At 47.2% G+C, this 26,108-nt stretch overlaps 1 protein-coding gene across 1 annotated transcript in view; it reads left to right on the top strand.

The window, feature by feature from the left end:
- LOC141173021 (N-formyl peptide receptor 2-like) overlaps window positions 1–25,754 on the top strand; it is a 43,673-nt gene extending 17,919 nt beyond the window's left edge. The window contains exon 3 of the mRNA XM_073657648.1: window positions 23,493–25,754. Coding sequence (XP_073513749.1) covers window positions 23,493–24,450 — 958 coding nt within the window. The 3' untranslated portion in view covers window positions 24,451–25,754. The remainder of the gene's footprint in view (window positions 1–23,492) is intronic.
- Window positions 25,755–26,108: the final 354 nt, after the last annotated feature.

Genomic DNA, 26,108 nt, shown 5'->3' with positions numbered 1-26,108 from the left:
GACAATCTCTCTCCCCATGATTCCAGCCCAAAACATTACTCCACCTCCTCCTTGTTGGCGCTGTAGCCGTGTTTGCGTGGGGTGTCCATCAACCAGCCATCCTCCACTCCATTCATCTGGACCATCGAGCGCTGCACGGCACTCATCCGTGAACAAAACAGTTTTGAAATCAGTCTTCATGTAATGTTTGGCCCACTGGAGCCGTTTCTGCTTGTGTGAAGTGGATAGAGGAGGTCGACAGGATGGCGTATGCACAGCTGCAAACCTCTGAAGGACCCTGCATCTTGTTGTTCGGGGGACGTTGGAGGCACAAGCAGCTTCAAAAACGTGTCTGCTGCTATGACAAGGCTTTTTTGCCGCTGCTCTTTCAACCTGACGTAATTGCCTGTAGGAAAGAGTCCTCAATTTGCCCTTATCAGCACGCACACGTGTGTACTGTGAATCAGCTACATACTTCTTGATTGCCAAGACACTTCATCCTGATCATCGCACAATGTTGATTGTAGTCATGCCTTGACCTAAACACTCCACAATTTGTTGCTTCTCAGCAGCCGACACATCCTTTTTCTTTCCCATTTTGGCAGAAAATGTAGGCTGTTTAATAATGTGAGAGAGCCTTCTTAAGTAGTCTTGCCTTTCATTGGACACACCTGCCAAACTAATTAGCACAGGTGTCTGCAATTGCTTACAGTGATATAAAGAGCCCTGACACACATCACCATCAATGAGTTTAACTGACAAACAAACAAATTCTTCCCTTATCACTCCTAAACACTTTTTGCATAATAATTTGGAACGCGGTGTACATGTGCTTTTCCACAAAACACCAGTGGTTCACGTAGTGAATCTTACAGTTCTAACTTGCCAACCGTGGTCTGTATGGAATTGTTCAATAAAGGGCCCAAAATTAAGATAACATAGATGGGAGAGGTCTCTATGAATAGGAATTCCTAAGTATTTGATACCCTGTGAGGGCCAGGCAAAGGGAAAGTTGGACTGGATGGAATCCTATATGGATTTAGGGAGGGAGACATCGAGGGCCTCAGACTTCGCTGCATTGATTTTAAAATTTTACCATGTAACAAAGTGATCTATTTCAGCCATAACAGCAGGGATGGATATATGTGATTGAGTGATATATACTAGGACATCATCAGCAAATAGAGAGCACTTGTACTCGGTGCCTCCCACCTCAATCCACCTAATATTGGGGTTATGGCGAATTGATGAGAGCAGGTGCTCCGTCACTAGGATGTATAAGAGAGGGGACAGAGGACATCCCTGCCTTGTCCCATTGGTGATTGTGAAAGGTGATGAAAATGTTCTGACGCACCCCCTGGGCCTTGGGACACCCGGAGCCGGACCCTTTTTGGTGGATGCTGGTGGTTGTAGTCTTCGTGGCGGCGATCCGGTTCCGTGGCTCAGGGCGGTCAAACCAGTGGCGGAACTATTTATGTGGTTTTGATGTTTAAATGTCCGACTACGCCACCCGTGGATTGCGGTCAGAGTGAACCGCCGCTACAGGGCAGACCGCTAAGGCTGGTGTTGTGGGTGCAGCAGAGCGTAGCATAACTCCCCACGGGAGGAGTATAGCCTCAGGGCAGTGTATGCGGAGGATGGGGGTGATGGTGCAGGGCAGCAGCAGTAACGACACGGAGTCAGTGATGCAGTTCAGGTCCTTTACTCACAGTTCTTATTATCCAGACCACGTCTGCAGGTAACGGCTGCCCACGTCGTACTGTGCTCACCAGGTGAGGGGCTCAGACAACTCCCAGATAACTTTGGAGCGCTTCACAGGACCCCCTTTGTGTGTCCTTTGTCTGGCCTTTCTTACCAACACTTCTGTCCGGCTGCCTCGGGCCTCCTCTTGGTAAACTTGGCGCCAGTTTCCCTGACCCTATGTGGTGCCTTCCTAGCGGGTGGAGCAAGGGGCTGCGCCACATAAAATGTCAGAGCCTCCGGTTTCTAGCTGAGGGTCGTTTCCTGCCTCCACTAGTTCGGGGACCGGTCTCCCCCTTTGGCCGAATCCACCACGCAGGTGGATTCGGGCGTGCGGTGGCGACTCGCCCGTCCGCACCCCTGGGATCCCTTCATTCCTCGTTCCTGGAGCCTTCTCCGCTCCTCTTCCTTCCTTCTCCCTCTTGCAGGCCTGGGCCTCTGTTACTAGGCCCGCCTCCGGAGCAGAGCTCATGCAGAGCCCCTGCTCCCTGCCACTTCTGCTCAGACTTCTCTGCACTGAACTAAGATGGTGCCCACCTTTTATACTCCCTTCTCAATGCACCCAGGAACTGCTTCCTCCCTGCTCCTGCACTGCAGGGTTCCCCTTCCTCAGTGTTCCCTCCCACCACTCCAGCCAGGGACAGGGACTGTCGTGCCCATCTCAGGGCATATTGTTCGCCCTGCCCCACGGCAATGTGGTGTAATGCATGCAGGTGTCGGGTCCTGATCCACACTCCATCTTTATCTGAGAGTGAGATATCACACCTCTGGGTGAGGTGCAATACGTCTGTAGCAACCGAGCCCTCGGTGCTACAGTTCCATTTATCTTCAGCCTAGGTGACGTATTGTGATACAGGGCCGTGATTTTGGCTATAAAAGGGTCCCCTAGACCCCTACCCCAAGGTTTTTAAGAGAATCATATATGGCGTGCCAGGAGACTCTATGGAATGCTTTCTCAGCATCCAACGAGAGTATCTACTTACAAATTTTTAACTGCATCTAGCCCAGGAAATACTTTGTGCCTAGTAGCAGTGTCTGCTAGTCAGCGGATTATCCCGGCTGTTAAGCAAGCTACACCACCTGTAGTTTGGACACTTAATTTTTTCAAAGGAAATGCTTCGGGACCATGGGATACTTAGTGAAGAGCATCAGGAGGCACCCCAAGGCATAGGGGCTGGGACTGGCACTAGGATGCCTTGCGCTGGACAGCCGAGCTCGATCCTTATAAAAGCTTTTTAACTGCAGCAGCTTTAGTGGACGCTACTGGAGCTGGAATTACGCGGCTGCTGGCATGAGACTTGCCCTCCAATAGATCCTTGTAAATGGATTTAAAGTGTATTCATTCAAATTAGAGGGACAATTTAAATTAAAAAGCTTAGAGCTGCCTCCACCACAGGGGGGCTCTCTCGACCCACCAGCGGACAGGCACCAGTATTGGGAGAGGGGGGCTGGCCGTCAGGGTTCACCGCGGCTCTGGCACAAACCCGGCGACACGGAGGTGGCACGGGCAGGAGCGGACTGGCTGTCTCGGCTTCTCACTTTTTGGATTTTAGAAGGGCATGACATGCCTATATCTGTGTCTCCCCCTCCTTTTACTCCTCCACCTCTTTTCTTTTTGCATGACTATATGTACTTGTCACTTTTCCATGTGTTAGTTGTGTCTTCTGAGCAGTTTGTCAGCTTTTGGACACCTTTGAAGGTGTTTTCTATGTGTTTCTATGTGTTTTTGTTTGCCTGCCATTGGTTTTAATGGTGTTCGAAGGTGTTCGACGAACAGTTCGACGAACAGTTCGGCGAACACACGGGTGTTCGACGAACCGAACCGAACTCGAACACTACGGGGGTGGCTCAACACTAATCAGGATGAAGTGTCTTGGCAATCAAGAAGTATGTAGCTGATTCACAGTACACACGTGTGCGTGCTGATAAGGGCAAATTGAGGACTCTTTCCTACAGGCAATTACGTCAGGTTGAAAGAGCAGCGGCAAAAAAGCCTTGTCATAGCAGCAGACAAGTTTTTGAAGCTGCTTGTGCCTCCAACGTCCCCCGAACAACAAGATGCAGGGTCCTTCAGAGGTTTGCAGCTGTGCATACGCCATCCTGTCGACCTCCTCTATCCACTTCACACAAGCAGAAACGGCTCCAGTGGGCCAAACATTACATGAAGACTGATTTCAAAACAGTTTTGTTCACGGATGAGTGCCGTGCAGCGCTCGATGGTCCAGATGGATGGAGTGGAGGATGGCTGGTTGATGGACACCCCACGCAAACACGGCTACAGCGCAAACAAGGAGGAGTTGAAGTAATGTTTTGGGCTGGAATCATGGGGAGAGAGATTGTCGGCCCCTTTAGGATCCCTGAAGGCGCTAAAGATGAACTCCATAATGTATGTGGATTTTCTCAAACAGCACTTCCTGCCATGGTTCAAGAAGAAGAACAGTGTATTTCACAGCAAGATCATTTTTCTGCATGATAATGCACCATCTCATGCTGCACATAAAACATCTGCATCTCTGGCTGATATGGGCATAAAAGGGGACAAACTTATGGTGTGACCCCCATGCTCCCCTGACCTCTACCCCATTCAGAACCTTTGGAGCATCATTAAAAGGAGTGTCTATGATGGCGGGAGGCAGTTCACATCTAAGCAACAGCTCTGGGAGGGTATTCTGTCCTCATGCAAAACAATTGAAGCAGAAACCATCCAAAACCTGACAAATTCAATGGACGAGAGAGTTCAGAAGCTCCTTTCGAACAAGGGGTCCTATGTGAAAATGTAACATCACCTAGAATAAAGTTTTGAGTTGAAAACTGTTTGATTTCAGTTTCTAACAACCTGCTAATGCTTATAATTTCAAAAATGACCATTTTTTTGGTCTTTATTAAAATGAAAAGGTTGATCGAAAAGTTTGGGGGATCTAAGAGTGTGGCAACCCAGTAGTCATGATTACTTCGAATTCTGACAATATGAGGGTCATGCTGCAGGTAGTGCAGCAAGAAGGCACTTATGTGTCTTGCGCATCTCGGAGCCCCAAAATTATTTTCCGGGCTAGATGCAGCTAAAAATTATTTTTAATTTTAAATCTGGTGAAGCTTTAGTATAGATGGCCTGATAGGATCAGTGCTGCACACTGCTACAAAGCCCAAATTATTTTCCAGTCAAGATACAGATAAACATGATTAGTAATTTGAAAGCTTAAAACGGTTGGTAGGGTGATTTTAACCAATCATCAAGCTTTTACTCTCCCCAGGATGACACAGGGGTAGAAAAGTCGTTTCGGATCCATGATTTGTTCATCTTTATGAACGTGAGTCTGTCTACATTATCAGTGGAGAGCCGCGTGCGCTTATCTGTCAGCACACCACCAGCAGCGCTGAACACACGTTCAGACAGAACGCTGGCTGCGGGGCATGACAAGATCTCCAAGGCGTAAGTGGCTAGCTCCGGCCATTTATCCAGATTGGAAGCCCAAAAAGAGCAAGGGTCCAGTGACACAGTCGTGGCTTCAATGTTTACTTGGAGATACTCCTGTACCATTGTCTCTAGGCGTTGACTATGTGTCAGACTTCTTGTCTCCTGTGGCCTTGCAAAGGATGGGCTAAAAAAGTGGTGAAATGATTCCGCAAAACTGATGTTACCAGCAGATACTGTGGTTCTGTTACGGTTTGAGTGCTGAACACTTGACGGTCCCACGGTTGGCAAGATGGAACTGTGAGATTCACTACGTGCACCACTGGTATTTTGTGGAAAAGCACATGTAAGATTCTGCAACAGTCTCTGCTGATACTCCTGCATGCGTGCATCCCTTTCTATGGCAGGAATAATTTCTGCAAATTTACTTTTGTACCGGGGATCTAACAGTGTGGCAACCCAGTAGTCAGGATTATTTCTAATTCTCACAATTCGAGGGTCATGTTGCAGGTAGTGCAGCAAGAAGGCACTCATGTGTGTTGCGCATCCAGGAGCACCAAGTCCCTGTTGTGTTGGTGGCGAGGTAACAATCATGCTTCCTTCCTCTTTCCTCTCCCCCCAACCTCGAACAACAGAAATGTGATCAAGGTCTCCCTCATCTGATGAGTCTTCCATCAGTTCGTCCTCCACTTCTTCCTGGGCTCCTGCACCTTCCTCACTAGTTTGGCTGCTACCATGCGCCCTGGTAAAACCATCTCCCCCACCCTCACATGCCTGCCGCCTTGGTGCTGCCGACCGTCTGGACCTTGCAGATGTTAGCCCTTCCGCATACAACTCCTCCTCCTTTACTTCCTCCACCTCCTCTTGTGCCACCACCTGACTCCGAATTCTGTTTAACATGTGCTCCAGCATGTAAATCACCGGAATAGTCATGCTGATAATGGCATCGTCAGCACTAAACATCTTCGTCGCCATTTCAAAACTGTGCAGAAGGGTGCATAGGTCCCTGATCTGAGACCACTCCTCCAGCGTGATTTGCCCCACCTCTGAATCTCGTTGGCCCAGGCTATACGTCAGAACGTATTGCACCAGGGCTTGTCGGTGCTGCCACAGTCGCTGCAACATATGCAGGGTTGAATTCCACCGGGTAGGCACATTGCATTTTAGCCGGTGAAGTGGCAGGCCCAACGACTTCTGTAGAGATGTAAGTCGCTGAGCTGCGGGATGCGAACGGCGGAAGTGAGCACACAGCGACCGTGCCCTCTGCAGAAGGCCATCTAGTCTGGGATAGTGGGCTAAAAATTGCTGGACAACCAGGTTCAACACGTGAGCCATACAAGGCACGTGTGTGACATTGCCCCGGCGAAGGGCCGCACCCAGGTTTGCAGCATTGTCGCACACGGCCTTCCCTGGTTTCAGGTCCAGTGGAGACAACCATTCATGAAATTGGTTCTCCAGAGCTGACCACAACTCCTCAGCTGTGTGACTCACATTTCCCAGACATTTCAATGTAAAAACCGCCTGATGACGTTGAGCCCTACTGCCAGCATAGTAAGGAGGTGTGCAGGATCCCTTCTGCGCAGTTAGAAAGCTTGTGGCATGACCAGACAGGCTTTGGGTGCAGGTGGAAGACCGAGAGGAGGTTGAGGAGGCAGAAGCAGTGGAGGAACTTTGACATAAAGAGGATTGACGCACAACTCGTGGGGACGGCAAGACTTGGACAGCAGCCCCTTGTCCTGCTGTCACCATAGTTACCCAGTGCCCAGTCAGCGACATGTAACGCCCCTGTCCATGCCTACTCGTCCAAGTGTCTGTGGTGAAATGCACCCTGTCACACACAGAGTTTCTCAAAGAAGCGGTGATGTTGTGTGCGACATGCTGGTGGAGCGCAGGCACACCTTTCTTTGAGAAGTAGTGCCGACTGGGCATCTGGTACTGGGGCACTGCGACGGACATAAGGTCTCGAAAATCCTCTGTGTCCACCAGGCGGAAAGGCAGCATTTCTGTAGCCAAGAGCTTGCAGATGGTGAAATTCAATCTCTTAGCTTTCTCATGGCTAGGAGGAAATGGTCTTTTACTTGTCCACATCTGAGGGACCGAGGGCTGGCTATTGTGCTTAGACGGGGTTGTTAAGGGTGTCCCCGGCAAACTGCCGGTCTGTGAGGAAGATGCAGGCGGACATGTTAGGTTGCCTTGATCCAAAGGTGGTGCTATCGATGTCGGACAGCGCTCAACACCAGCTGGTGTTCCCACCTCCAAAGAAAATGATGACCTGCCAATCACGCTGGCTGTTGCGGGTAAAGAGGTGGCAGGTCTGCGCCCCAAAACAGGTATGACTGCTGTCCCCCCAGTCACAGAGGATGAAGAGGCCGCGGATGCACAAGATATGGCAGACGGTGGTTGGCCCGGCCTGCTAGGCCGCATTGTAGCACACTGAGCTTCCCACTGCAACTTATGCTTCATGTACATGTGCCGGTTCATGCATGAAGTACTCAAACTATGTATTTTTTGGCCTCTACTTAGCTTTTGCTGACAAATGTTACAGATAACACGAGTTGGGTCATCTTTATCGATCTGAAAAAATGCCCAGGCTATGCAAGGCTTAGGACCCATGCGACCTGAAGAGCCACCACGACTTGTGGTGAGAGGCAGAGTTGTGTTTGAGGATGCAGTTGTTGACGTGCTTCCAGTACTACGTCTCTGTCCAGGAAGGCGCAACCTGACCTCGTCGTCACTAGCATCTTCCTCCACCTCCTCTGCTGACCTCATCTCTTGGCTGACTGTGGGTTGACAGTAAGTGGGATCTCCAACCTCATCATCATCACCCTGTGTGTTATCACACCCGTCGTCCTCAGAGCCAACCTGTTCCTGCCCTGACAAAAAACTAAAGTTGTCGCTCCAATCAGGTATTTGAGTCTTATCATCGTCTTCCTCATTGTCTCCACCAACAGGAGTTACAGTTTGGGAATGAGGGTCTACATTATGGTCAGAACCTTCTGCGTCTGGTCCTGGATCCGACTCATAAAGATTCTGGGCATCAGTGCAGATCATTTCCTCGTCTGGATTCACAGAAGTGCTGGAGTCGACCTCTGATTCCCAGGCTATAGTATGAGTAAAGAGCTCTGCAGACTCAACCATCTGTTCTACCTCATACTCAGACGGGCAGCTGGAGATTTGGGAGCTGTGAGGAAGCAAGTGCGATTTGGGTGACACCTTTGAGGACTGGAGTATTTGTGATGTTGAAGTTGATGTGGAGGAGAGCCCACTTAAAGGAGCACTTGATATCCGTTGAAGCACCTGCTGTTTTTGTGCCTCATCTGGAATTTGTAGCGATTGGCGTGGCCGTAAGAAAGGGATCTTATCACATTGTCCACTAAAAGAAGTAGACATTTTAGTTTGGCTGGAAGATGGTCTTTCTTCTGCAGATGTTACTGTTGCTTTAACACCTACCCCACGGACACAACCTTTTTTCCCCTTCCCAACACGCCTATTCCCCTTTCCACCAGCAGCAGGCCTTTTTCCACTCATTTTGGTGGTTAACTAATTCACAACTCTGGAGTTGTTTGCACAAAAAAACAATGGATGGTAACCGAGCAGAGCTGAGTGGCCAAACTGTGGTATTAGGCCAAAACTATTGGCTGGGTTAGATGCAGAAAAAAATTATTTTTAATTTGCAACCTGATGGAGGTCAGTATAGATGGACTAATAGACCAAGTCCCACACACCGCTAGAAGCCCAAGTATTTTTTCAGAGCTAGATGCAGAAAATTTTTTTATTCAATTTGCAACCTGATGGAGGTCAGTATAGATGGACTAATACAACAAGTCCCACACACAGCTAGAAGCCCAATATTTTTTCAGAGGTAGATGCAGAAAAAAATATTTTCAGTTTGCAACCTGATGGAGGTCTGTATAGATGGATTAATAGAACAAGACCCACACACAACTAGAAGCCCAATATTTTTTCAGAGGTAGATGCAGAAAAAAATATATTCAGTTTGCAACCTGATGGAGGTCAGTATAGATGGACTAATACAACAAGTCCCACACACAGCTAGAAGCCCAATATTTTTTCAGAGGTAGATGCAGAAAAAAATATATTCAGCTTGCAACCTGATGGAAGTCAGTATAGGTGGACTAATAGAACAAGTCCCACACACTGCTAGAAGGTCAAATATTTTTTCAGAGCTAGATGCAGAAAAAAATTATATTCAGTTTGCAACCTGATGGAGGTCAGTATAGATGGATTAATAGAACAAGACCCACACACAGCTAGAAGCCCAATATTTTTTCAGAGGTAGATGCAGAAAAAAATTATATTCAGATTGCAACCTGATGGAGGTCAGTATAGATGGATTAATAGAACAAGACCCACACACAGCTAGAAGCCCAATATTTTTTCAGAGCTAGATGCAGAAAAAAATTATATTCAGTTTGCAACCTGATGGAGGTCAGTATAGATGGATTAATAGAACAAGACCCACACACAGCTAGAAGCCCAATATTTTTTCAGAGGTAGATGCAGAAAAAAATATATTCAGTTTGCAACCTGATGGAGGTCAGTATAGATGGACTAATACAACAAGTCCCACACACAGCTAGAAGCCCAATATTTTTTCAGAGGTAGATGCAGAAAAAAATATATTCAGTTTGCAACCTGATGGAGGTCAGTATAGATGGACTAATACAACAAGTCCCACACACAGCTAGAAGCCCAAATATTTTTTCAGAGGTACTGTAGATGCAGATAAAAATTATTTTTAATTTGCAACCTGATGGAGGTCAGTATAGATGGACTAATAGAGAAAGTCCGACACACTACTAGAAGGCCAAATATTTTTTCAGAGCTAGATGCAGAAAAAAATTATATTCAGTTTGCAACCTGATGGAGGTCTGTATAGATGGATTAATAGAACAAGACCCACACACAGCTAGAAGCCCAATATTTTTTCAGAGGTAGATGCAGAAAAAAATATATTCAGTTTGCAACCTGATGGAGGTCAGTATAGATGGACTAATACAACAAGTCGCACACACAGCTAGAAGCCCAATATTTTTTCAGAGGTAGATGCAGAAAAAAATATATTCAGTTTGCAACCTGATGGAGGTCAGTATAGGTGGACTAATAGAACAAGTCCCAAACACTGCTAGAAGGCCAAATATTTTTTCAGAGCTAGATGCAGAAAAAAATTATATTCAGTTTGCAACCTGATGGAGGTCAGTATAGATGGATTAATAGAACAAGACCCACACACAGCTAGAAGCCCAATATATTTTCAGAGGTAGATGCAGAAAAAAATATATTCAGTTTGCAACCTGATGGAGGTCAGTATTGATGGACTAATACAACAAGTCCCACACACAGCTAGAAGCCCAATATTTTTTCAGAGGTAGATGCAGATAAAAATATATTCAGTTTGCAACCTGATGGAGGTCAGTATAGATGGACTAATACAACAAGTCCCACACACATCTAGAAGCCCAAATATTTTTTCAGAGGTACTGTAGATGCAGATAAAAATTATTTTTAATTTGCAACCTGATGGAGGTCAGTATAGATGGACTAATAGAGAAAGTCCGACACACTTCTAGAAGGCCAAATATTTTTTCAGAGCTAGATGCAGAAAAAAATTATATTCAGTTTGCAACCTGATGGAGGTCAGTATAGATGGATTAATAGAACAAGACCCACACACAGCTAGAGGCCCAATATTTTTTCAGAGGTAGATGCAGAAAAAAATATATTCAGTTTGCAACCTGATGGAGGTCAGTATAGATGGACTAATACAACAAGTCCCACACACAGCTAGAAGCCCAATATTTTTTCAGAGGTAGATGCAGAAAAAAATATATTCAGTTTGCAACCTGATGGAGGTCAGTATATATGGATTAATAGAACAAGACCCACACACAGCTAGAAGCCCAATATTTTTTCAGAGCTAGATGCAGAAAAAAATTATATTCAGTTTGCAACCTGATGGAGGTCAGTATAGATGGATTAATAGAACAAGACGCACACACAGCTAGAACCCCAATATTTTTTCAGAGCTAGATGCAGAAAAAAATTAGATTCAGTTTGCAACCTGATGGAGGTCAGTATAGATGGACTAATAGAATGATGCTATGCCCAAAAGATTTTACTTCACTAGGTGCAGTAAAAAAATTGGTATTCTATACACAGGTGGTATATCTTGCAACACAGATAGGCTACTCCACTGACTAACACACTCTGCAATAGGCCAAAAAGGATTAGCTTTGCTAGATTCAGCCAAATGCTGTGAAAAAAACTTGCACAGCACTGGCACAGACCTGCCTGGCAAAAACCGATAGGAACTGATGTAACCTAGTCCTGAAAAGGACTCCAATTACAATTAGTCTTTACTCCCACAACCTATCTATTTAAGAGCACAGACCTGCCTGATAAAAGTCGTAGGAAATGCTGTAACCTAGTCCTTAAAAGGACTGCAATCACAACTATTCCCTACTCCCAAGCTATCTGTATATTTGTGCGAAAATTGGCTTGAAATTAACAAGGTATAGCGCACACAGCAACAGCGGTGCCGTCTAACACGCAGCTGCAGCAGTGAGAAAATGGTGGCGACGGGGAAAATGGCTTGGTCTTATAGGGCAAGGACATGTGACATACACTGCCAATGACACATGTCCTTGCTTGTGTGAAAAAAATCACTTCGCTCCGTGTGTGCGCTGCTGATAGGCTGACAGATTGCACCTCCCCACTGTAAATGCGGGAAAGAGAAAAAAAAATGGAGATCTTCATTGTTCCTGCAGAGATCCATCCCCTGCCCCTCCCCCCACCCCGCTGTACACTCAAACTGCGTATTAACATTAATTTTCATCATTACTGAGAAAAAATCCAGTTATGATTTTGGTGCACGAACAGTTATCGAACATAACCTCGAACAGCCGAATTTTTCTCAAATTGTTCGTGTTCGCCGAACGGCTCGAACACTGCCCAAAACAGCTCGAATTTGAGATTGGCGAACAGTTCGAGTAGAACAACGCTCATCTCTAGTAAAGATGAACTTCATAATGTATGTTGAGTTTCTCAAACAGCACTTCCTGTCATGGTTCAAGATGAAGAACCGTGCATTCCACAGCAAGATCATTTTCATGCATGATAATGCACCGCCTCATGCTGCACATAACACATCTGCATCTCTGGCTGCTTTGGGCATGAAAGGGGACAAACTTATGGTGTGACCCCCATGCTCCCCTGACCCTAACCCCATTGAGAACCTCTGGAGCATCATCAAAAGGAGTGTCTATGATGGCAGGATTCAGTTCACACCTAAGCAACAGCTCTGGGAGGGTAATCTGTCCTCATGCAAATTAATTGTAGCAGAAACCATACAAAACCTGACAAATTCAAGGGACGAGAGAGTTCAGAAGCTCCTTTCGAACAAGGGGTCTTATGTGCAAATGTAACATCACCTAGAATAAAGTTTTGAGTTGAAAACTGTTTGATTTCAGTTTGTAATAACCTGCTAATGCTTATAATTTCAAAAATGACCATTTTTTTGTTCTTTATTAAAATGAAAAGGTTGAAAACTCTGCGGTGCATAATAATTTGGAACATGCATTTTGAGTGCAGTTTGAGTGTTTTATTTTTTAAAAAATATACTGTTATCATAGGCAGTTTGTACAAAAACCTTTCAATTGTACTCTAATAGTTATTTGACTGGAAAATTACAATGACTGCAATTCATATAGGTAAATTGGGAAAATCTGAGAAAATATTATTTGCATAATAATTTGGAGCACAGTGTATATATATATATATATATATATATATATATATATAAAGTGGCAAGACGACTCGCTCGGCCGCTTCCGGAAGTAGACTCAGGAATCCGGGTTTTCTCTGCAGGCTTTATTCAACGGCATAAAGTTCTGCACTCCAGTAAAAATAAACATGGCCTTACTGGCAAAACAACAAAACAAAAGATAAATTATAGCACAGTCCATATTTGTGACTGCGGTTCGCCCACACAGGTTATGTCCAGCCTTCAGCTCCTTCCAGAACTGTGGTTGTCCAGTCTGGAAACCTTGCCTCTCCAAACACAACTCAGAGAAAAAAAACAGGACTGAAAATTTAAAGCTTGCTCAGCCTCTCCCTGAGGTGGAGGTATGGGGAATGACTTCCCTCCCATCTCTACGTCATTCCCTTAAAACTACACCCTTTAAAAGAGGTAACCCCCAGCATATAACATGCTGGCAGAAACGCAGTGGAACAACTGTTAGTGCCAGGGCCATACAGAGGGAGGGTACTGGATATTTCCCGTTCACATGTTCTGGGGGGGATACCTAGGGGTCAAGAAAACTCAGGAGAGTATTTTAAGAAGGTTTAATTGGCCTGGATGTTGCTGGGAAATTCTCAACTATTGTAGGTCCTGCCCCACCTGCCAAATAACCGCTCCCTCCTCCCACTTCTGTAGCCCTTTAGTTCCACTACCTGTGATAGTGTTCCCTTTGAGAGGATTACCATGGACCTCCTGGGTTGACAGTCCACACTGCAGGCTGGGTAAGCATAATAGGCTGCAGTCCATGGGCTCAGGGGACATATGACACCTGGCGGCTACGTGTCCAGGGTTGTGACACCGCCAACAGACTATATCCTTAACTCTAGTCCTTGTGGCACCTTCAGTGGGAGTGGGACACCCCCCTAGTGGTGGCTCTAGACCCATTCAGTGGTGAACCTGTCCCCTTTTGAGTATCCCAGTACGGAAAAGTGACTATATCCGGCTTCCCGAGGGATTTCTCAACCACCTGGTTTGGGAAGGGAATGCACAAATCTTTCAATCACCACCCACTTAACCATCTGGGCTGGAGTGGAGGACTCTCGTTGCAACCACTTCTGAACAAGGGGGTTTGTCGCTGAAATACGCCCAGTGGTGGACTCGTTGGGCTATCACCGCCATATTCACTCCCAGGCATGCTAAGAGCTGTGTCTTTAGCTTGGCATATTCCTTGGCATCCTGCAGTGACAAGTCATAATATGCCTTTTGGGGTTCATCAGACAAATATGGCGCCAGAACCTCTGCCCACTGTTCTGGTGAAAGTCTCTCCCGATCTCCCACCCTCTGAAAGACAGTCTGAAAATGCTTCCACATCATCCCCGAGGGTTATCTTCTGCATGGCACATCTTACCGCCTTCCTGACATGGGAATCATCAGTCGGCCCTGGGGGTGAGGCGGTTGCCCTGTCCTGGATGTCATCCGCCAGAAGCTGTATCTGCTGTTGCTGCTCCTGCTGCTGCTGCACATTTTGCTGCAACTGGATCTGTTGAAGCAACAGTTTGACCATCTCCTGGTGCTGCTGCTGGCTTTGCAAGTGCTGCTGGTGCATCTGTTGTTGGCTCTGCAGCAGATGCTAAATGAGCTCCTCCATGCTGCCAGCCTTCTCTGACTGAGTGGCGGCCTTCACCCAGGACATCCACCGTTTCTTATAGCAGGCACACGTGTTCCTGGAATCTTGCCAGCATTCTCCACCAACTGTGGCAAGATGACTCACTCCAGCAAAAATAAACATGGCCTTACTGGCAAAACAGCAAAACAAAAGATAAACAATAGCACAGTCCATATTTGTGTGAGTGGTTCACCCACACAGGCTATGTCCAGCCTTCAGCTCCTTCCTGAGCTATGGCTGTCCAGTCTGGAGAACTTGCCTCTCCAAACACAGCACAGAGAAAAAAAAAGAGGACTGAACATTTAAAGCTTGCTTAGCCACTCCCCGAGGTGGAGGTATGGGGAATGACTTCCCTCCCATCTCTACATCATTCCCATAAAACCACAAATCTTTTTTTTAAAAATCATGCACAACATTTTTAGTTTTATCCTACTTAATACAGGTCATTGTGTTATCATATTTGACAGATTTAAAAAAAACAAAAAAACTTTTTTTTGTAATAGATGCCTTAATTATTTATATATTATATATTTAGTATGGGGAGATCTTTTTATGAAGATTTTTTAAACATATTTTTAGTTTTATTTGATTCTTGCAGTTATGGCTGGGCTGCTTAATGCACTGACATCACACACGAGATTATAATGATAAAAATATACCTCAAAGAGCGGAAACTGGTTCTTAACTATGATGTACACATTCAGCACAAATACGGATTGTATAATATATTTCTACGAGTATATTTATATATTACACACTGTACACAGTGCATCCATACAATCACATACTGTACACATACGGCACCCATACAATCGCATACTGTATACACTGCACACATACAATCGCGTACTGTACATACATATATAGTATATATTTTTTTATTTTGAGAACATTATTAAGAAGAAGTCAATTACATTATAATTTATTGTGCTTTTGTGATTATTATTAACACATAAATAAAAATAAGTGAATTTTAAATGTTATTAGAGGATTAGTGGAGGAGACTGTTCCATTTCTGATCTTAATCTATTAGATAGTGAAAAGCAATGACACAAAGCAGGAGTGGCATGCAAAGTCCTGGCATGTGTCTTCTCATGTCAAGGATCTGCTGGCAATATTTTTTTAAATTTAGGGTTCGCTCACACTAGCGTATAAATCAGACAAACTGGAGAACCCAGAAGAAACCCACGCAAACACTCATTTCAACTCATTGCAAGCATGGGAAAATAATCACTGGACTTGTGCTGACCTCATTTGCCGGCAATACACTGAGTCAGTGTATTGCCGGTTGCTGAATAGAGCGGTGACATTTTCTGATGTGGCCATTCTATTCATGTGATCTTTGTGGGACCCTCGCTATTTGGACTGCGGCGAACAGGTGTGGATGAGGTTTCTTTATTATTTTAACTTTATTATAGGTGATCATGGGCTTCTGGGATTAGCTGTAAGGTGAGTATATGGTGTTTTTTCATTTTTTATTTGTGGTAGTAGTACCATCAGCCGGTGCCTGTGACTCGCTGTAAGCTATTTACCGTGGGTCACTGTCACAGTTGAGGGATCATGGTGACACCTGTCAGCATAATGCCACAGCGCTCTGACCACAAGAATGCTATTACCGCCAATCAGAGTGTAGCGCCGGCGTCCCTGCCCTCTGCTAGGCAGGGACGCTGTTCCCCTCACCTCCCTGTTCCGTGCCCGGCGTCCTCCTCCCGCTCTGCTGGCAGCGCACGCTCCTTCCCGTCCACTGTGCTTAGGGCGCGCGCGCGCGCTCTCCCTCCCTCTTAAAGGGGCCGCACGCGCCGTCCTAAGGAGTCCCCGGCCAATGGCCGGAGGACTTCACCATATTTAAGGCACCTCCTCCAAAATGGAGGTGCCCGAGCAATGTTGTTGCACTGTTCACTACTCTGCTTCAGCCCTCAGGTCCCGTTGCCAGTTACCTGCCAGTTACCTGCCAGATTCCTGCCTGATTATCTGCTACCTGCCTGCTAGTCTGAGGTCCGACGGTCTGCCTTACTACTCCTGTCAGTCTGTCTAAGGACCAGCCTGCCCGCTCACCTGGGAGCGCACATCAGCCACCTGCCTGCTTGACTGAGGTCCGACGGTCTGCCTTCCATCTCCTGTCAGTCTGTCTATGGACCAGCTTGCCCGCTCACCTGGGAGCACACACCAGCTACCTGCCTGCTAGTCTACCTGGAGGCTCCGCCGTCACGTGCTGTGACCACCTGCCTGTCCAGTGACTCCTGCTCGCTCACCTGGGAGCGCTCATCTGTTGCCAGTCTGCTAGCCTACCTGGAGGCTCTGCCGTCACGTGCTGTGACCACCCTCCTGTCCAGAGACTTCTGCCCGCTCACCTGGGAGCGCTCATCTGCCCGTTCATCCAGAGACTGCCCCGGTCACTTGCCGTGACCATCTGCCCGTTCATCCAGAGACTGCCCCGGTCACTTGCCGTGACCATCTGCCTGTACATTCAGAGACTGCCCCGGTCAATTGCCGTGACCTCCAGCCCGTTCACTCAGAGACTGTCCCGGTCACCTGCTGTGACCTCCTGCCCATCTTCCCTGGTCGCCACCCGCTCCCTTACAAGGACTGCCCCCTTGTATAGTAGCTCAGAGGTTCCGCCTCCCAGACCCGTTACAGTTTGCTCGGGCCATGGAACCCGGTGGCACCCAAGCTCCCTCGCTCTCGGACCTGTGTCATGAACTGTCCCGTCAAAGGTCCCAACAGGAGTCCATCCTGGGTCACCTGCGGAATGTCAATACTCGCCTGGACACTCTGACTGCTCCACCAGCAACCTCCGCCAGTGCCATGTCTCGCAATCCGGCAGCTCCGCTGCCCACTAATACCATGGTATCCTACCCCGGACCCCGGCTTTCTGCACCTCCTCGCTTCGGAGGCGACTCCGCCCAGGCTCGGGGCTTCATAAATCAGTGCACCCTGCACTTTGAACTATTGTCCCACCAGTTTAACTCCGACCGGGCCAAAATTGCATTCATCATGTCCCATCTCACCAGGGAGGCCCTGGCCTGGCTAAATCCTCTATGGGAGAGAGGAGACCCCCTGGTGTCCAACTTGCCTGCTTTTCTCACGGCTTTCCGGAAAGTCTTCGACGAACCCGGACGGAAGACCTCATCCGCATCATCACTGCTACGCCTCCGTCAGGGAAGTCTCACCGTGGGCCAATATGCCATACGGTTCCGTACCCTTGCCTCGGAGCTGGTCTGGGATAACGACGCTCTGGTATCCGTCTTCTGGGAGGGTCTGTCCGGCCGTATTAAAGATGAACTTGCCGGTCGGGAAATTCCTACCACTCTCGATGACCTAATAACTCTTGCCACCCGGATTGACCTACGGTTCCAGGAGCGTGCCAAAGAGGTCACCCGTGAGAGGAGGTTTCCACGTCTAGCTCCTACTTTTCAGAAACCCGTCACTCCCTCCGTCTCTACCCAGGTACACTCTCCTGAGTCTATGCAGGTTGACCAGACCAAGATGGTCAAAACCCGTCAGGACTTACGCCGTGCCGAAGGGAGCTGCTTCTACTGTGGCAGTAGGGAGCACCGGATCCGTGCCTGCCCGGAGAGGTCGGGAAACGCCTGTGTCTAGGTTCGCTCAGAGAGGTCAACCTAGACAAGAATAAATCCTCTCCATCTCTGCTGCTGTCAGTCTCAATCGTCTGCGGGGAGAACCGTTATTTCGAACTAGCCCAACTTGACTCTGGAGCAGCCGGGAATCTTATTTCACAGTCCCTGGTAGAGAAATACCGCATCCCCACGAAACCTCTGGCTGTGCCCTTGTCTGTTGCTGCCGTGGATGGGGGTCTCTTACCACGCCCCATCCAACTCATCACCGAATCCATTACTCTGCAGGTGGGAATGCTGCATTCTGAGAGTATCTCCTTTCATGTTCTGCCTGGACTCTCTCACGCCCTCTTGCTAGGCCTACCTTGGCTCCAGAGACATGCACCCGTGCTTGACTGGCAGACCGGAGAAGTCCTTCGCTGGGGACAGGACTGCCATAATACCTGTCTGGTTCCCGTCCATCCCGTCCGTCCTTCTCCTACCCCAGCTAATCTACCTGGACTTCCGATTCCTTATTGGTCTTATGCTGATGTCTTTAATAAAAAGGAAGCAGAGACACTACCTCCTCATAGACCATACGACTGCCCTATCGACCTGTTACCTGGTACTACTCCTCCCCGTGGGCGTATTTATCCTTTATCCACTGCTGAGACCCGGTCGATGTCCGAATATATTGAGGAGAATCTGGCCAGGGGATTCATCCGGAAATCTACCTCCCCGGCGGGAGCAGGCTTCTTTTTCGTCAAAAAGAAGGACGGCTCTCTCCGTCCCTGTATAGACTATAGAGGCCTTAACCAGATCACGGTGAAGAATAAGTACCCCCTTCCGCTCATTCCGGAGTTATTTGATCGTCTGAGGGGGGCTAGAATCTTCACCAAACTGGACCTCCGTGGGGCGTACAACCTGGTTCGTATCCGTCAGGGGGATGAATCGAAGACGGCATTCAACACCCGGGACGGCCACTATGAATATCTGGTAATGCCCTTTGGTCTCTGTAACGCTCCTGCCGTCTTTCAAGAGTTGGTCAATGACATCTTCCGGGACCTTCTCTACTCCTGCGTAGTGGTGTACCTGGATGACATCTTGGTCTTCTCTCCGGATCTCCAGACTCACCGGAGGGACGTTCGTCAGGTTCTGCTCAGGCTCAGGCAGAATCACCTCTTCGCTAAATATGAGAAATGCCTCTTTGAGCAGACCTCGCTTCCGTTTTTGGGCTACATTATTTCTCAGACCGGCCTACGAATGGATCCAGAGAAACTGTCTGCCATCGAGAAATGGCCTCGACCGGAGGGGTTGAAGGCCATTCAGCGATTCCTGGGCTTTGCCAACTACTACCGCCTCTTCATACCACACTTCTCTTCCCGGACTGCCCCAATTTCCGCGCTCACCCGTAAGGGCACTAATCCCAAAGAGTGGCCGCCCGAAGCAGAGGAGGCCTTTCTTTCCCTAAAACAGGCCTTCTCTTCCGCCCCGGTGCTGCATCGCCCGGAAGGCAACAAGCAGTTCTTCCTGGAAGTTGACGCCTCCTCCTCTGGAGCCGGAGCGGTACTTACTCAAAAATCATCTTCCGGGAGAATGGTAACTTGTGGCTTCTTCTCCAAACTCTTCTCCTCTTCTGAGCGCAACTACTCCATAGGAGACTGAGAGTTATTGGCCATCAAACTGGCATTGGAGGAGTGGCGTTACCTACTCGAGGGGGCTCTTCACCTGGTAATAATTTACACAGACCACAAGAACTTGTCTTACCTCCAGCATGCCCAGAGACTTAACCCGCGCCAAGCCCGGTGGTCCTTGTTTTTTGCTCGCTTTGATTTTGTTCTTCATTTTCGCCCGGCTGACAAAAACGTCAAAGCAGATGCCTTGTCCCGATCCTTTCTGGTGTCCGATCTCGAGGAAGAACCTAAACATATCATCCATCCCGCCAGAGTAATGCAGGTGGCTCCCGTGAGCCTAAATCGTCTCCCTCCCGGTAAGACGTTCGTATCAGTACCTGATCGGGAGAAGATCCTACACTGGGGTCACTCGTCTAAACTAGCTGGCCACGCCGGTCAGAAAAAGACCCTCCAGCTTATTGCCCGGCACTACTGGTGGCCTACCCTGCACAAGGACGTAATAGACTTTGTTTCTGCCTGTGTGTCCTGCGCCCGCAACAAAGTCCCGAGACACCTGCCAGCCGGTCGCCTTCTTCCGCTTCCTGTGCCTGCTGCCCCCTGGCAGCATATTGCTATGGACTTCATAACTGATCTCCCCGTCTCTGCTGGTTGTACGGTCATTTGGGTGGTCGCTGACCGCTTTTCCAAGATGGCTCACTTTATTCCCCTGCCTGGTCTCCCGTCTGCACCCGAGCTGGCTAAAGACTTTATCCGCCACATCTTCCGTCTTCATGGCCTGCCCCTCCACATCGTGTCGGATCGTGGGGTACAGTTCACCTCACGTTTCTGGAGAGCCACTTGTAAACTGCTAGACGTCACCCTGGACTTCTCTTCCGCTTACCACCCTCAGTCTAATGGTCAAGTGGAGCGGATCAATCAGAACCTGACCAGTTACCTCCGGCACTTCGTTAATGCCCATCATTCTGACTGGGTGGATCTCCTACCATGGGCCGAGTTCTCCTATAACAATCACGAGAGCGAAGCCTCTTCCAAATCCCCGTTTTTTGTAGTCTTCGGTCAGCATCCTCAGATTCCTTTTCCTGTCTCCACCTCTGTGGACAACCCGGCTGCGGAATCTCTCGTTAGCAAATTTTCCTCCATTTGGGAGAGTACCCGATCCGCACTCCTCCAGTCGTCCGAACGGATGAAAAGACACGCTGACAAAAAACGCCTGGATCCTCCACAATTTCATCCTGGAGATAAAGTCTGGCTCTTGTCTAAATATGTCCGACTCAAGATACCTTCTTACAAGTTAGGGCCTCGGTTCATCGGTCCTCTGGAGGTCATCAGTCAGATCAAACCGGTGGCCTATAAATTAAAACTCCCGGCCAACTTACGGATCCCTAACTCCTTCCATGTATCTCTCCTCAAACCTGTGGTACTTAACTCTTTTTCCAAGTCTACAGGTACGCCTCCTGCTCCGGTTTCTGCTGAGGACGAGTTTGAGGTAGAGAACATTCTTGCCACCAAAATGGTAAGAGGAAAGACCTTTTTTCTAGTAGATTGGAGGGGGTTTGGTCCTGAGGAGAGAACGTGGGAGCCCCGGGAGAACATCCATGCCCCTCTTATCCTAGCTAAATTTCTGTCTGGCCTAAAAAAGGGGGGGCCTAAAGGGGGGGTACTGTAGCGCCGGCGTCCCTGCCCTCTGCTAGGCAGGGACGCTGTTCCCCTCACCTCCCTGTTCCGTGCCCGGCGTCCTCCTCCCGCTCTGCTGGCATCGCGTGCTCCTTCCCGTCCACTGTGCTTAGGGCGCGCGCGCGCGCTCTCCCTCCCTCTTAAAGGGGCCGCGCGCGCCGTCCTAAGGAGTCCCCAGCCAATGGCCGGAGGACTTCACGATATTTAAGGCACCTCCTCCAAAATGGAGGTGCCCGAGCAATGTTGTTGCACTGTTCACTACTCTGCTTCAGCCCTCAGGTCCCGTTGCCAGTTACCTGCCAGTTACCTGCCAGATTCCTGCCTGATTATCTGCTACCTGCCTGCTAGTCTGAGGTCCGATGGTCTGCCTTACTACTCCTGTCAGTCTGTCTAAGGACCAGCCTGCCTGCTCACCTGGGAGCGCACATCAGCCACCTGCCTGCTTGCCTGAGGTCTGACGGTCTGCCTTCCATCTCCTGTCAGTCTGTCTATGGACCAGCTTGCCCGCTCACCTGGGAGCACACACCAGCTACCTGCCTGCTAGTCTACCTGGAGGCTCCGCCGTCACGTGCTGTGACCACCTGCCTGTCCAGTGACTCCTGCTCGCTCACCTGGGAGCACTCATCTGTTGCCAGTCTGCTAGCCTACCTGGAGGCTCTGCCGTCACGTGCTGTGACCACCCTCCTGTCCAGAGACTTCTGCCCGCTCACCTGGGAGCGCTCATCTGCCCGTTCATCCAGAGACTGCCCCGGTCACTTGCCGTGACCATCTGCCCGTTCATCCAGAGACTGCCCCGGTCACTTGCCGTGACCATCTGCCCGTACATTCAGAGACTGCCCCGGTCACTTGCCGTGACCTCCAGCCCGTTCACTCAGAGACTGTCCCGGTCACCTGCTGTGACCTCCTGCCCGTCTTCCCTGGTCGCCACCCGCTCCCTTACAAGGACTGCCCCCTTGTATAGTAGCTCAGAGGTTCCGCCTCCCAGACCCGTTACACAGAGCCTGTGTTTCCTGCGCTGTCACGCAAGTGGCAGCGTGGGAAACAAGGGATATTCGGTTCCCGATTCACATGAATGGGGTCAGTGTTCAGGGTTCGGGCACTGCTCTGGTACCCGAACCTGAACTTTTAAAAAACTGTTCGGCTTTTGGCTCAATTAGCCGAACCCAAACAGTCACGGGTTCGCCCATCACTAGATAGCCCTGCAGCCTTGCAGCGCTAGGTTCCTGGGTTCAAATACGACAAAGGACAACATCTGCAAGGAGTTTGTATGTTCTCCCTGTGTTTGTGTGGGATTCTTCTGGGTCCTCAGGTTTCCTCCCACATTTTTCTAAGATATACTCTTAGGGAATTTAGATTGTGAGCCCCAATGGGGACAGAGCCTATAGTGTCTGTAATGTGCTGTTGAATTAATGGTGCTGTATAAGTGAGTAAAAGAAATAAAAGAAAAGAAGAAATGAGTTCAGTGACCTCCTGTTCTAGAATGGAGGAACATGATGGTTTGACCTCTAGCTTCTTAGGGTGTTCCTAGTTTTATGTCAGCAATGTACTCTACTTTAGACATGGAAAAAACCTGGAAGTCTGAACTGAAACGTAAATTGATGTGCATGCAAAAATGTAAATGCATGTTCACACAAGGCCACTAGACAGAGAAAAACCAAATACAAGCAAAATACCCAAATAACTGGAAGTAAATGGATAGATTGCACAGTGCAAAAATAACAATAAATAATAAATGGTATTTAGTTAACATAATTTTGATCAAAATAATGTAAAAGCTATCCTGCCACATCAAGGCAACCCTTATGGGACAGTCCTAACTCTAATATTAAAAACCTTATCATTTGTCAAGTGACATACATATGGATAAGGGCAGAGAGACTGAATCCCTAGTATAAGCATAGACGTGAGGCAGAATGAACCTTTCAGCTCAGACAAAGGGCAGCCACACCCCTTTATATTCACTAAAGCACACTGATCTACAAAGAAAAAACCTGGAAGTCTCCTTTAGACATGGTAGAAATATATCAAACAAATCCTTCATTTCCATAATGTCTAAACTTTCCTGTCTTCTCAGGTCACATGACAATTTCTATGACCATTATGGCGATAGCATTACACAGAAGACAGTTATTACCTTATTCAGCATTGTTTTTGCTTTGGGGATTATCGGAAATGGATTAGTCATCTGGATTGCCGGATTCAGGATGAAGAACACAATCAGTGCCATGTGGTTTCTCCACCTAGCCATCGCGGACTTCCTGTGTTGTGCTTCTCTCCCTCTGAGAATTATTAACTGGAATGTATTATACTTAAATGTATCACATTGCATTTTGAACATGTTTCTGTTTAATCTTAACATGAGCTCTAGTGTTCTTCTCCTGACGGCCATGAGTATTGACCGCTGTGTATCCGTCCTGTGGCCAATTTGGGCCAAAGTTCATAGAACTTGTAAACTGGTAAGAATCTCTGCAGCGATCATTTGGGGATTGAGCTTAATTGTAGCTGGTTTAGTGTTTTATGTATATGGATTCCATGTAGGTGGTATAGATGAATGGTGTTTATTTTCATTTTCCATTAATCATTATAACCCTTACTTATATCAGCCAATTCAAATGATCAGACTAGTCATAATGTGTGTGATCCCTTTTCTCATCATCTTCACCAGTTATGTTACCATTTTCTACAAACTTAGAAAAAGTAAGAGATCCCTGAGATCTCAGAGATCCTCCAGGATCATCACTGCTGTTATATTGTGTTTCTTCATCTGCTGGTTTCCATATTATATTTGGCCACTAACAGGCCGGGATAAACTGCATGACTTTCAATATTATATAGTACACACTATTGTTATCATCCTGGCCTTTGTTAACAGTTGCATGAATCCAATCATTTATGTTTTTATGTCACCTGATTTCCAACAAGGTTTCTTCAGATCCATCCCCTCAAGACTAGAAAGAGCCTTAGGTGAACATCCTAATGACCTGAGCAGAGAACGAGAAGATACAGGAAATACTCGCACAACTGATGTGTAATGTATAGGGTGGGCCATTTATATGGATACACCTAAATTAAAAGGGAATGGTTGGTGATTTCAACTTCCTATTTGTGGCACATTAGTATATGGGAGGGGGAAACTTTTCCAGATAGGTGATGACCATGGCGGCCATTTTGAAGTCGGCCATTTTGGATCCAACCCATTTTTTCAATGGGAAGAGGGTCATGAGACACATCAACGTTATTGAGAATTTAATAAGAAAAACAATGGTGTGCTTGGTTTTAACGTAACTTTATTCTTTCATGAGTTTTTAACAAGATTATGACCACTTATAAAATTGGTTCAAAGTGCTGCCCATTGTGTTGGACTGTCAATGCAACCTTCTTCTCCCACTCTTGACACACTGATAGCAACACCGCAGAAGAAATGCTAGAACAGGCTTCCAGTATCCGTTGTTTCAGATGCTGCACATCTCGTATCTTGATGGTATGGTGTGGTATATGGGGTACAAAGATAGTGGGGTCATTCATGATCAATGAAAACCTCAATGCGACTGGTATCTGAAATTGCTACATGATGATGTATTGCCCTCTTTATGCACTGAAGATGGAACGTTCCCTGACTTTTTCCAACAAGATGGTGCACCACCACATTATCGGTGTCAGGTCCAAGCATTCCTACATGAACAGTTTCCTGGAAAGTGGATTGGTCATCATGGGCCAGTTGAATGGCCACCAAGGTCTCTCGATCTGACCCCCTTAGACTTTTATCTTTGGGGTCATCTGAAGGCAATTGTCTATGCTGTGAAGATAAGAAGATGTGCATCATATTCCTGCTATCTATTGTGAGACTATGGAGACTTGGCCATTTTTTTTTTTTTTGCTTTCTTCCTTTTTCCTCTCATTCCAAGATCCATAACATTTTAATTTTTCCATCAACACAGCCTGATAAGGGATTGATTTTTGCAGGATGAGTTTTAGTTTTGAAAGACACCCTTCATATTACCAAGTAATGTGCTTTAAAACTGGGTGAAAAAAATCGAAGCAAAGTGAAATGGGTGAAAAAAAAAATTACAATTCCACCATATTTCTCATTCATTGAGAAATAAAAGTGACCAGACATGGTCTTTCTGGTCATTGCAACTATGTAAATGAAAGATGAGTGTATTAATCTGAGGCGGATCGAGTGTGAATCCAATTTCCTAAAGCTTAGGTTTTCCCATGATTTTGAATATTTTGAAATGTATATAATGTTTTGAGAAATTGTGTGTGTTACCACATGAAAAGAGCAAAAGATGAGGAGTTTTAAGTTTTTTTTATAAAATTAAACAACTTTATTAAATACATGAAAAATCTACAATACAAACAAGTATAATAAGGACACTTTTATGTGTAAAGGAGAGCTAAGACAGGACAGCAGTAGTAAGAAGGGCGCCAGAATTCAGGGGGCTGGTCAGGTTAAATGGAAGGTAGTAGTTGCAAATGTAAAGATTCACAAAAGAGAATACAGAATCCAGACATTAACAGATGGCCGAGGGCTCCTTAGACCAAGTGTTATACATATATCAGAGAAGGAATTGGGGGAGCAAATGGCCAAATAAGTAAAAAGGACCTGTGAAACAGAATCCAATAGATAATAGAACTCAGTTACATTAGCTCAGACCAGAAACACTCACCCTGAAAAAACAGGAAGCCT

The sequence above is a fragment of the Phyllobates terribilis genome, unplaced genomic scaffold (genome assembly GCF_046119375.1).
Source record: "Phyllobates terribilis strain yellow unplaced genomic scaffold, ASM4611937v1 Scaffold_12__6_contigs__length_324123572, whole genome shotgun sequence".
Lineage (NCBI taxonomy): Eukaryota > Metazoa > Chordata > Amphibia > Anura > Dendrobatidae > Phyllobates > Phyllobates terribilis.
Note: the sequence above shows the minus strand (reverse complement) of the source record. Positions and strands in the feature narration are given on the sequence as shown.